We start from the raw sequence: 13,467 nt of genomic DNA, 5'->3' as shown, positions 1-13,467 counted from the left end.
TGCCTGTCCTTGGTTTTAGTACCATCTTTCTTGTGTTTATTATCATTTGCCACATAATTAAAGCAACCTCCTACAAAATTTAATGTTAATTTCATATGATGTAAATAATATGAAAAACATATACAAATAAGTTGTAACTTTAACTTGTATAGTTATAATAAAACATTGTTTTGACTCAGTTTGTCCCATGAATTGTCACTATAATCTGATGAACGTGCAACTCGGATTTTAAGATCCATCACTATCATCTGATGTACATATATACAACTTGGATTTTAAGATGTGTTATGCATTTTTAAATTTTTCGGTGAACTATGTAGAATATAATAATCGGGATATCGCATAATCGGGATATCGCAATGTGTATCGTATCGTGGCTCAAGTATCCTGATGCGTATCGTATCGTGAGGTCCTTCCCAATACCCACCCCTACTTCCCACTGATGGGAACTAGTTCAAAATGATTAAACAAAAAGCCAGTCCGTCCAGGTAGACTGAGTGCTCATCTGCTGCAATGGCAACTGAGTTATTTAACAAAGTAATTGGAATACCTGGAGTACCTGGTAAAACACCTTCATCATCACTGTTTTCCGTCATTTTATTCATCTTTGTCTCAATTTGTTTCCCCTCTCCATGCATTCACCCCCACAGATAATGCACCTCTATCAGATCTTCACTCATACAGGATCTATATTTGTAACAGGAATCTGTTTGGCCTTAGCAGAGGTGAACTAGAGTTGAAGTGAGGGGAGGGAGGGAGAGATTTGACTTGGAAGGTCTCTTATCTTCATTGGTTAACATGTCTGTGCTGCAATTCCTCTCCTGATAATAAACAAGAGGTTAGTACATTAAATTAAGTTATAAAAGCTGTCAGTTCTGGCCTCATCTCTATTCAAGCAGAGTCCAGCAGACTCAGCCCTGGGCTGGTGAGTGCACGTCTCCTCTGTTTCAATCTCATAATCAGAGGATGGAAACCCCCTTAATGTTGATTTCCCTCACCCATAGTGCTCCCTTCTTGTCTGTTACCATCTTTATCTCCTTCTAACCTCTCATTTTTATGCCCCCCTCAGTGCTCTTTCAGCACTAAACTGTCTGATGTTTCTGTGGAGCCTTGCACGATTCATTTCCTCCTCCACCGCTCTTGTCAACCCCTCACAGAGACCAGCAGGAGTTATACTCCTCCTTGGCCGGGCTTATTTCAGCTGCTTTTAGAGCATTGGATTTTGATGGATGTCTCTAAAGCCATGTATTCATTACACCTCAGAATTTACCTTTGATATTGTGTTATTTCCCTTCAAAAATAGAATCTCTATTAGTCCAACACCACTCTTGCCAACAATTAAACCTCCTTGGATGGGAAACATCCTCTTATTACTTGCTCACTGAACAATTCCCAAGAGTCTAGATTAGTAATAGGTCTGTAACTTCCCCGAATCTCAATGAGCAATAGCTGTTTTAGATGCAAGGAAGTAGCTGTACATAAATCTGATGCTGTATTGATCCTGAGTAAAAATCTTCCAACTATATTTTACAAGATTTGGGAAGTCTGCCTAAACGTGGCCCATTGCATCCCTAATGTAATGGGCATCTGCAGAGATAACATTTATTTATTTTTTTTATGAAAGCTGGCCAATCACTTACTGACAACGCTGACAGCTTTTCTTATGGGACTAAATCTGCTCGGCTTAATGCACCGCAGCTGAGAAGCTTCAGCCCAAGACGGACACAACAGAACCTTTAGCAGACAGCAGACAGTCAATCATAAGCTTCAGACAGTAAACGGAAGCTCTGCCGAATGGACACCACTCAGTCCTCTGTAGCGGCCCCAGGAATTGTTTTGTTTTATTGTGGTTTTTAGTATTTTGCCTTCCGGAGCCAAATGTGGGCTTTTCCAGGAATCAGTGAGGTGGTGAGGCAGTGAGGACACACTGTGAGCTCAGTGAAGGTGACACATCCACTCACAGACACTGGGATCCTTGCCAGATATTGGCTGAAACTTGAGGCACCTTTTACAGCTGTACATAGCAGTGTGAACACGACACCAAGCCGCAGTACTGCCAGGACTGCTGAAGGATGCAGGTAGATGTTGCTCAATTCTTTCATGGGGCCAAAAGCTTTGTTCCTTTGTTGTGGCCGCAGCTCTGCGGGCACCATTACTCGGTTTGGATGCAGGATACGCTGATGGCGGTGGCCATATTCATCCTCCAAAGGCTTTAAAATGCACCAGAGCAATAATTTCATCAGGATATATTTAAAATGTTTCTCCAACAGGCAATTTCCTCAACTATTGGTGTGTATGTGAACGTGTGCTAGAGTGTCTGTCTTCCCAGCCTGCTCCTTTCACTCAACCAACGATCAGCCTCGGCCTCCATTATATGCTGGATGAAAGTCAACTTCATAGAGAATAACACATGAAGAGAGGCCATTAGTGGAAGGGCACATAGGCTTCAGACCAGAGGAGGAAGGAGGATACGGTTTAATGGATGCCTTTCCCACCGAACAGAGAAAGAAAAAAGAGATTTGTGTCTCTTTTTGGTTCATTTAATATCACTGGCGGTCGGCTGAGGAAGCAAATGTATTGATTTAAATTTATATTGGAAAGAACATAGTCAGACCGAGACATAACATTTAGCAGTTAAAAGGCTGAAGATGAAGTTTCATAGTTGGCATTTTGCTGGCAAATAATCGACTGCTTGCAAAATGCCAGAGTTTAAATACATGACCGCTGAAATAACTGCTTTGAAAGTAGCCGTGTAGACACATATCTGTGACGGAGAGCTGCTGTGCAGAAGCTGCATGTTAAACAGATGCTTTTGTTACCTTTCAACATGAGCTCCTTTGTGGTATCACTTTTGAATCTGGGTAATTTTAGGCTAATTGTAAAGCTGCCAGCAAGAGTGACTTGACTATTAATCGTTATCACTCTCTTATTTCATGTGTTTTCTCCCTGCAATCTCACTTACACAGATTTCGAATGGGACTATATCTTTAATCTTTTTCAGTTAAATGACTTCTGCCTGTCTCCAGTGTACAGTTTCTGCACTTTCTGACCTCCCGCTACAAGAGTGAAAACTGATTTATCCAGCACTGCATTTGACAAATCTTTTGGTTTCCATTATAAAGCTCTAGGCACCGAGAATGGAAACCAAAGCCAGCTTCCAGCATTTGCACTCAAGGTCACCTCTGCTTTCTGAATGCGAACACAAAAAGCTCAAAAGCCTGTGTGTTGACACGCTCCTCCGACACACCAACAGACTAATAGTGTTCCTTTAGCTTGTAGTTGTCAGGTTCAGACCGGCTTACCGTATCTACTTAGTACAAATCAAAGCTACTGACCTGAATACAGATATTTTACTTTATACACATGTTTGTCTGTCACGTGTCCTACCTCTGTGAGTAGCATAGAGAGCCGCAAAGGTGACGACAAAGAAGGTGGTGGAATATTTCCCAGCATTCACCAGGTGAGGAAATGCCCTCTTGGTGTCGCGGTAACGCCTCAGGCACTGGACGAAGCGGAACCAGGCCGGCAGACACTGGATGATGGCGCGCAGACCGTACGAGTAGCTGTGGCAGATGTAGTAACCAGGATCTGCAAGAAAACACAACAGCTCACTTTCATGTTACAATCTCTTCTCTTCAGCAGAGTCCTGTCTAGACTGTTCTTTGAACAGAGAAAAAACTCATCACTATTAGAGTCACATGTTGACCCCTCTGTTCCCAAACATTTATGCTCCATTAGCTCTGTGTTAATGGGCAGAACAGAGGCTGAGGGTTCACCTTTGATGGGGAGGACGGCAATTAAAATCTTGTCTGCATCATATTTCCTGACAGAAAGGCTCAAATAAAAAAACACTTAATGTAGTAGCTGTTAAACTATTATGTTTACCTTTATCTCAACGTCATAAGATAAAGATAAAAAACAAAAAAACTGGAACAAACGTAAAAGGAGATGAAGAAGAAGAGACAGGTAAAGACCCACTGCCCAGAGATGAATATCTCACCGTCAATATTGGGCAGCAGCCCCTTCCTGTTGTTCCACTTCAGCTCAAAAATGTAGAAGCAGACGAGATACTCCAGGTCCATGAGCACAACCACCAGAGAGTTGAGCTGATCTGCCAGCCAGAAGTCGGCAAATTCCACCCGATGAAACGGTGCAGTGAACACACGAAACTGGAGGAGAGTCCAAGAGAAAAGACGGAAGGTGAGAAGAGACTGAAAGGCAAAGGAAGAGCTTTGCAAAGAGAGTGACACAAATGTAAGCCTGAACTAAAAAAAATAAATAAAAGAGGAGTTTGGTGTATTTTGGAAAATGCAATGGTTGACTTTACCGACACAAACTTGTCCCCAAATGTCACACGCGATTCAAAGAGTTTCAACAGCGGGGAAGGATTACTCCAATAATTAGTGTGCAGAACTTCAGCATTCAAGTTTGTAAGAGGGAGGAACCTGTGCTAATGATCAGAAACAAATGAAAGAACAAATCCTCCAGACAGCCTTATCAGTCCGGCACAGGATACTCTGATGAGTCACGCTTTGTGTCGGAGCGCATATTTGTGTGTCGCTGATCATCCGTGCACAGCTCACGCACAAAGCAACCTGGCATTGCTTTGAGACCTGTGTCTGTGAGCGTGTTATTGGGGATATGGCTTTGGCAGGAGCTCAGCTATTGACCACGCTCTGAAAACGGAGACAACCGTGCTCGACTTTTACCATTTATCCCGCAGGGCACGACCGACATTCAGGAGCGCCTGTATGCAACTCCAACCCCACATACTCTCATTCCACTGCAAATGTGAGGGTTCATTGACCTTTTTGTTTTGTTTTTTTCTTTTATCGACACACACACACACACACACACACGCACACACACACGCACGCCGTACGACGCACACATATATCATGTTAATATATATTTCCCTTGACCTGTCAATCAAAGTCAGTATTGATTGAGTGGCTGTCTCACTCATATCCGCTCCGAGGATGTCTCACGGCTAATCCCACCTGCTGCACTCATGAGGTAAGGTTTTCATTTCTCGAACAAACATTCGTAAAGCTGGTGCTAGAGCACCAGTCTGTCCTATAATTAAATCTTTTGTGTGGTGTTTGCAACTGGAGGACCTCAGGACATTGGTAACGTTTTATAACTCCACAGTCTAAAAGCTCCTTGGAAATGTCTGTTTTTCAACATCCACAACATAATCAACATGTGTGGAAACACAACAATGAACATGCGCTAATATCTTTGCAGGCTGTGGCGATGTGTTGCTGCAGCGTCAATTAAGGCTGTGACTATGAGGTCTAATTATTGGAGGAGGGATCTGCCCACCTGCTGGGGACTGTGGAGAGCTATGAAAGAAAGAACATGAAAATGAGGAGGGGTCTGCAGAGAGAAGGGGAGGGGTGAAAGAGAAGTGGAGGAGGGACAGAGGGGCTCAGGGCATCAGCATACTGATAGATCTTTGCCTGTAATGATTGCACAGTCACAGCCTCCACCTCCCCTGAGACGAGCTGCATTCTGTTATCCCTCAGCCCCCTGCCCTCTGTCTCCGTACACCCCCCCACACACACACACACACACACACACACACACACACACACACACACACACACACACACACACACACACACCTCCAATCTCTCCTCCCGTCTTGTAGCTCAGTTTAGACAAAGAACAGAGTAACACGAGGGTTTAGTAAATATACGATTTGAGATGGATATCTGAAATAGGTACATGCATTTACTGAAAGGGATAGAGATGTATGCACACACACAAACACACACACACACACACACACACACACACACACACACACACACACACACACACACACACACACACACACACACACACACACACACACACACACACACACACACACACACACACACACACACACACACACACACATTCAGGGCACACTTAAAATACAGAAAAAAACACAGCCGTGAGAGAGATACATAACTCACATAAAGAACTGTTTAATATGTTTTCTGGCTCTGTTTCATCTTTGGCTCTCACAGATATTGAAACCTGAGTCTGCCGAAAATGTTGAATGTTATGTTTGTGTTAACGGCCCATCCAGTCTACAGCCCCTCATATGGAGCAGGTATCTCCCACTGTCGTATCCTGTTTAGGTTTAGTTTATTTTGTTACAGTGGTAAACATGTACCAGCTTGTTTCCATGAGGACAACCTCCTTTGATTCAGTTTGAGTTAGTCTATGTATTTTTTTGAAAACAAGCGTGAGTGAAAAGGGCAAAAATCTTCAGTGAATGAGTCAACCAACCAGTAATTTTACGAGCCAGAAACGTGATTTGTAGTAGCAGGTCTTGAAGGGGTTGATGAGGAAGAGCACCATGAAGCCATAAAGTATGAGAGGGTTGACCTGCATGGGGAGATAGGTGTAATCTGAGAAGAGGCAGGACAGGATGCTGAGACACCACAGCACACCCAGGAAACCAGCAATCTGCAACACAGAGAGGAAAAACAATATAAGAGTGGCATTAAAACAAAGCTGCTTGGACACATAATCACAATTAATAATGCAAACTGAATAATGCAGTGCAAATGATGTTCCGTGTCGTATTTCGTTCGCATGATTAAACTCTTGCGGACATTAGGTCTGTGCTGCTTCCTCCGGTGGCTGGCAGAGACCAACGAGGTGATAAAACACACACAAGTAGACTAAACAAGAACTAAACTATTTGACAATATGCAACACATTATCACACAAAATACTACACAAGCAGATAATTAAATAATGTGCCGCAAAAAATAATCAGGGATGTTTTTTTTTAACCAAATAAGTAAACTTAATTTAAATAAGTAAATACACCGCAAGTTAAAGGGTTTCTTATTTGCAGCTCTTAATTTCTTGACTTAGTGGTTTTGATTTGTTTCATTAGCCTCAGTCACAGTATTGTTTAGCATTTTGCTTATAAACCTGCCAGTTCAAATAATAATGGTATACCCAACTGATTACAGAAGATATTTGGATGAAGAATAATTCTGTCTGCAACCAAACCCTGAGTAAAGGTAACCCAAATTACTTTCTTTCACGACTTCACACAACTCAAATTGCAGCGCCCTGTGAAAATAAAGTTAACTTTACATAGACGGTTGTGCTTGCACATTTCTTTGTACAACCTCAAACAGGTGTTGGTGTGAGAGGTTGTCCCTGGGATTGATCTCAAAGATGAGGACGTGGTTGACCCCAGCCTGTCTCCATCCATAAGTGTTAATGCCCAACAGGAAGAGGAACTGAATCAGCAGGAAACCGCCACGATAGATGCGCACCAGAGGCCACACGTTCCGAGAGCTGACGAACACGGTACCTAATAAGAACGGAGCAGATTTTAAAGATGTGAAACGTGAGACGAGAATGTGTGCTTGAAAGTAGTAGTGAAACTTTACCCAAATATCTAAATATACCTTCAAATATTTAAGAAATTGGGTAGGTCTCAAAAAGGAAAATACAGGTGCTACTTTACCAGTGAGAACGAATGCGACGGCAAGAATGATGAAGAAGCCACAGTAGAGACCAACACGAAAGGTGGTCCAGGCCAAAGCCGGCTGAGTCAGACAGAGGAATGTAGGAAAAACATGTTTAACACTGACACATCACCACTGTGTACAAAATAAAAACGGACTGCAAGTCCACCACAGGCCACAGAGACACAAATGAGACCACGCATACTCAAACTCACTCCTGTGGTTATTTAAAATGGTTAATTAACCTCACATGAATGTTCCTATGCTGTCAGAAGAACCTGGGGTTAGCAGAGTAACTCCAAGCAGGATCGACATCATTTAAAACTCACTTACTAACTCCAGACCACTTTAAGTTCTTATATCCGCTTGAATATATACTGTACGTTATAAATAAACATGCAGGGGAAATGGAGGGCTCAAACATCAAACTTTTCAAATCAGACATGACATTAATTAATGCAGAAATATGGGGGGGATGAAGTACCACAAGCGTCTATTATTTCCAAAAGATATCCTCTCTGTTCAACAATGGACGGGCACTTATAAAATCAATAATGAAGGCTCCGATGGTTTGCCCTCTGTCTCTTCCAATCTTATTTCCTCTGGTTCCCTCATAACAAACCTTTCAGGATTTGATTCTGTTCACCACCAACAAAGTACACAATGACAGCAAGAAAATGTCAGGGTCATCAGTTGCAATGCTGACCTGAGCTGCACCCAGTGGAGGAACTCGCAACCTCTTCATGGCCCTCTGGCGATCTCCTCCCTCCAGCTCTGTGGTTACCAGCGTCTAGACAAAAAAAACACGGTACAATTGTATTCTTGTGTAGTTTGATGTCTCCCAGTTAAAGCATGTATGAGACAAGCAGGCACCTCTGTCTCAGTGATGAGCTGTGTGATCTTCTTGCAGGTGTAGAAAGGAGCCACCTCCACGTGAACCACACGCCAGTCAGCTCCACGAGCGGTATCCAGGATCTTGTCATGTTTCTTGAGGATTTTACGGAAACCGGTGAAATTCAGGTTCTGTGGGAAGCAGAAAAGGGTGCACCTGTTACATGTCTCATCATAAAGCTTTTCTATTCAAAGTCCACTGGTGCAGGACAAAGTGGGACAGCGGATCCCATTTGCTTACAAAAAATAAGAATTTCCCTGCTAAAGATTGCTTTCTTTTGCTCGTCTTTATTGTTATTAATCAGGAATGTATAAGTATGTATGCTGAGAAAAACCTGGTAGTTCTGGAGAAGGATGAGGCTGAGGTAGAACTCGCTGAAAGCTAGCTTCAGCTCCTTGATGTTGTGGTGTTTGCAGCGTTCCTCCTGCGATAGGTGGAACACCGTTTTGCGTTTTCGCAGGCCCGGCGGAGCGTTGCTCTCGCGCTGGGCGTCCAGGGATGACTGCAGCTCATTCTGCAGCGTTGCAAACCGTCTCTGAGCTTCAGCAAGCTTTTCTACAGACAGACAGGTACCATTACAGATAGAGATGAATAAACAGAAACAGTTTTTAAGTTTATGAATGATGTGTTACTGAGCATTCGACATTAGGCATCATATTCACAGACTCAGGACTTCAGTAAGAAGCTGAAAAGTACAACTGAAGCTGCAGTTTTAACCACAATCAAACTCTCATCATTAAGAAGTTGTATCTATATCAATTAATCTAATAAAATGTGTCTTTTTCCACAGTAATTTGTACTCATATTACCCTCCTATGTACATTAAAGCATGGCCAAAAAATTGATTGACTTGATTGGTCAGTGATCAATGGAAATAATTGAAAAATACCATTAATCGGCAAAATAGATGCTGTTAAGCAAACAGAGAAAACTGTCTTGAAATTTGGATAAGTGAACAAAAGATGAATATAATTCCCTTATTCTTGCAGGGGAACAGCTTCCTATAACAAGTTGAAAAAAGAAGAGGAAACTTTCCTCCTGGAGCGGACATGTAAATGCTGCTGACTGAAGGACCACTATCTGGGTCAGATATAGGTTAATACACCCAGACAGGCGGGGAGGGGATCACACAGGTCCTGTGCATTAACTTGCATTTCATTAACTTCTCTTGCAGTCCTGCACACTTTCTGAGAGATTAGCTTCGTTCTATTACTGCTTTATTTTTTTAAGTCAGAGGTTATCTCAATTTCAGTCCCTTGACTAAAAAGCCCATCTACTTTCACGACACCTTTCTGTCTCTCATTTACCTCAGTCGTCTGTCAGTCATGTTGTTGGGAATGAAACTGGTCTCTAAACTGGTTCATGTAGAACTATTTCCTTGTTGACAGCTTCAGCTCCAGTACTGTACTCATACTATACTTATGAGTTTAGTGCCTGATTTAGGTGTGCATGCTGCCGTGCATGCTGGCTGGCCGTACCACAAATCTTCACTGTTCCCAGCCTTGCTCATCATTGTGACTTCTTAACACTATGTTAGCACATCATTATTATGGAAACTGACTACCGGTATGTAGAGATTTCAGTATGGCTGATAAACAGACCTGCAGTCACGATAAGCTCATTGACATTTCCTTGCAGAGCTGCAGTCTGATAACAATCAAGTTGTGCCAGCCTTTTAAAGGAGAAAAGCAGCGCCACTGCTGCTGCTCAAGGTTTCACTGGTGACTTTCACGCTTTGTTCTTTGAATTCACCTTGACACACATTCTCCAGATGTCCCATTACCTGCCCCTCAGGAATACCCCAGCTCTTCGCTGACATCTAAATTCACATGAATCTTTACACTGTCATTCCAAAGTCCACCAGAGCCCCTCTTGATAACAGGAGGAAGCGTGGGAAAGCCACGACACCGACAAGCTGCCACCAGTAGGTTGGAATTAATCCCGAGATGTGGAGTGCAGTGGCAAAAAAAAGAAAACATGCTTAGAAAGTTGTGTGCCTCATGGATCTCAAATAGAAAGCTGTTGGGGGTTTTAGATCCCCACTGATGTGGGTTTAGTGGAGTCTTTTGGCAACACAGAAGAATCGCTTAGAGAGGTCAAAACCCCTGTTTATGAGGATGAAGGACAGCGTGATGTGGGGGACTCAGACTCCTCATGAAAAGCCAGCAAAAAATGTACCTGCACCTCTCCACCACTCCAACTACATGGACAGCTTTCTTTAAACCATTACACACACACACGCACACACACACACACACACACACACACACACGCACACACACACAGAGTAATTGACATGAGTGGAAGTTGTTTGTTGGACACAGCTCTGTAATTTCTTTTTTCACCCTCACATGTGTGGTGGATAAACAAAGTGGTTGAAAGTGTCATCGATGCTTTCATACACGACATCTAACTAACGTAACATCTCTAGTTTGCTGAGAAGACTGCTGTGGTGTGCCTCTGCTGCTGTCAGTAGATTTCATGTCACACAGAGCCCCAGAGATAATTATAAATGACAACAACATGATTGTTTTCTTCCCTTCTACTCTTGTTTTTTTCCCCTTTTCCTGGATTTAGTTAAAAGTACACAAAAAGGAATTGAAGAGAAGGTTAGAGAAGGTTAGGATCATTTAAATGTCTGAGACAAATGCTTGCCAGCGTTCATTTCAGCAAAGGATGCATTTTGTGGTAGATAATGGGTCAATCTGCTTAACAAGATGTCCTCTAGAGCAGCTCACTAAGTGTCCTACTAATGACAGAGATCCAAACATGCAATGTTCTTCAAGGAGGAAACTTGAAGGATTCAAACTCTTAATTTCTTCCGTAAACTAGTTTCCAGTTAACGAGGTCCAAAAGGATCTGAAGCCAATTTGTCTGCTGCTCTTTCCATCCATCAGTCAGGAGGTCAGTGATGTCCAGTCATCACACGCTGGCCGTCTGTTGACCGAGAGAGTCTGCAGTTTAACAAATGTCCTCCAGAGGAAGCCCTGCCTGTCTCTACTGTGGGTGTCACCCACGTTCCCTGAACTGAAGTTGAAGACTAGAAGGCAACCTTCTGGGACCAGAATATCAGAATATGTTATGGCTGCCGTCTCATGTTACACAGCGCGCACATTCTCCCTCGCTCCCTGAAATACACATACGCAGGCCTGTTCCCATGAACACGACTACCACCGGCAGCTTTAATCCAACTGTGTTACGTTTACACACAATAGAACGTCATTCGTTTTTAGAGGCTTTAAGTTATTACAAAATAAATAAATTGTGCATATATCCTTGTGCAACAACTTTAATTAATAATATATTAGTCCGAATAAGAAGACATAATGAAAACTGATACTATATTACTTATTTAAAAAAATACCACATAACATTACTAATTGTGTATAAAATGTATTGATGATGACAATAATTAATGACTGAATACAATAATTCATGAATTGATAATCACAGTTAAGAGCTTATTACATAAGAGTTCAAAGATTATTTCAGTCCTTAGCCCATTATTCCACAGTTGTGTTGACATAAACTCAGTTAACTCAGTGAACGAGCAAAAAAAAAGTTCATTATGGTTGTTTTATTGTGAAGATAAAATCTGACATTATAGAACACCTGGAGGCAAACATGGACTTTCCAAACATCCATCAAACTTTATCTCTGATTCATTTGAGTCTTCATAGAGTCTATATTAGTTATAGCCAGAAGAGTGACCAAAGTGACCACGTACCTGAGTAGAACGTGTTGATTTTCAGAAGCTCCTTCTCACAGGTTTGGAAGAATCTCTCCTCAAACTTTGCGTAGTATCTCTTCACTGTGTCTTCATCTGTCACTGGAAGAAAAGAAGAAGATAAAAAACAGGCTGTTTACCCAAGAGAAGTAACACCTCTGTGAGTGCACATCTACTTTAAACAGCTGCAAAACTAGAAACACTTGGCTGATGTGAGTTGAAGAGCGACTACAGACTTGGTTTTCAGCTGTCAGTTTTATATTACATTTAGAGGCACTGCAGGATCAAGTCACATCCCTTTTTTTGTCAAAGTTGGTAAAAGTGGTCAGAAACACTATAACTATAGTTGGCAGAGTTGTAGAACACTGGTATCCTCTGTTCCATGTTTATCCCTGGTGTGGACTATGGGAACATGCAGTCGCCTGCTTCAGCGTCTACGTCTTCACTAACTCTTGCGTAACTTGACTAGGTGATGTTCCAGAAACATTTGTGTATTCCTTTAAAAATCACAGCTACTTAGGCAAACAGACGTCCATTCAAAGATAGAATTAGATCAACAGCTTCTTCCTGTCTATCCTCTCTGTCTGACTAAGCCTGCCATGTCTTTTTCAGGACCAGCCAATTCAATCAGTATTGATGCTCTGTCTCAAATAATTCTTTCCCTCATTCACAGCATGCTACCCAACACCTGACAGCTTAAAGTGTAGCCAATGGCCTCACTCTGTATAAACGCACCACACATATATCAAATATTGTTGCTCCTTCAGTTTTTTAAATTCTTTATTCAAATGTATCCACATGGCTCAGTATCAGGAACCTGTGTGATAATGGAGACAACACAGGTCTGAACATCAACTGATATATACAGTCTCAGTACCAATATCTGTCACAACACAATTAGATAAAGAGTTAAAAGATAACAGAGTAAAGAGAGAAAGGTGTTTTACAGAATTATGTTGTTAATTTGAGATCCAGTATATGCAGCGTTTTCCTATTTGACACAGTGATAAAAAAAAAAAGAGAGAGACGCCCCGAGGCATCAGCCAGTCAATATGCTCGATCAATTCACACGTTTACACACACACTGGCAGCAGCATTGTGCAAGACTGGGATGAAAAGGTGAAAACAATGTTTCTGCTCTACAGTAAATGAAAAACAACCTTCCCTCGTATGAGGATAACTGATTTAAAGTTAACTAGAAAAGGCTGCTTTTCCTTTGAAAATGCAGGGTTGAATTCTGAGGTGCTGAATGAGAGCTGCACTTTGCTGAAAAAACAGCTGAACTGCTGAAAGTCAAAGAAAATGCTAAAATTGGGTAACAATTTGAAGAAAATGGTAAAACATGGCTCAGACATTTG

At 42.0% G+C, this 13,467-nt stretch overlaps 1 protein-coding gene across 1 annotated transcript in view; it reads right to left on the bottom strand.

The window, feature by feature from the left end:
- Positions 1-13,467, bottom strand: part of xpr1a (xenotropic and polytropic retrovirus receptor 1a) — a 72,687-nt gene that overhangs the window by 10,721 nt on the left and 48,499 nt on the right. Inside the window, exons 3-11 of the mRNA XM_061738270.1 lie at positions 12,110-12,211; positions 8,717-8,937; positions 8,364-8,513; positions 8,197-8,280; positions 7,490-7,571; positions 7,146-7,333; positions 6,286-6,465; positions 4,001-4,169; positions 3,388-3,588 (exon numbers count right to left, since the gene is read on the bottom strand). Coding sequence (XP_061594254.1) covers positions 3,388-3,588; positions 4,001-4,169; positions 6,286-6,465; positions 7,146-7,333; positions 7,490-7,571; positions 8,197-8,280; positions 8,364-8,513; positions 8,717-8,937; positions 12,110-12,211 — 1,377 coding nt within the window. The remainder of the gene's footprint in view (positions 1-3,387; positions 3,589-4,000; positions 4,170-6,285; positions 6,466-7,145; positions 7,334-7,489; positions 7,572-8,196; positions 8,281-8,363; positions 8,514-8,716; positions 8,938-12,109; positions 12,212-13,467) is intronic.

Source organism: Cololabis saira, chromosome 13 (genome assembly GCF_033807715.1).
Source record: "Cololabis saira isolate AMF1-May2022 chromosome 13, fColSai1.1, whole genome shotgun sequence".
Taxonomy (NCBI): Eukaryota; Metazoa; Chordata; class Actinopteri; order Beloniformes; family Belonidae; genus Cololabis; species Cololabis saira.
This window is presented reverse-complemented; position numbering and strand designations above follow the sequence as displayed.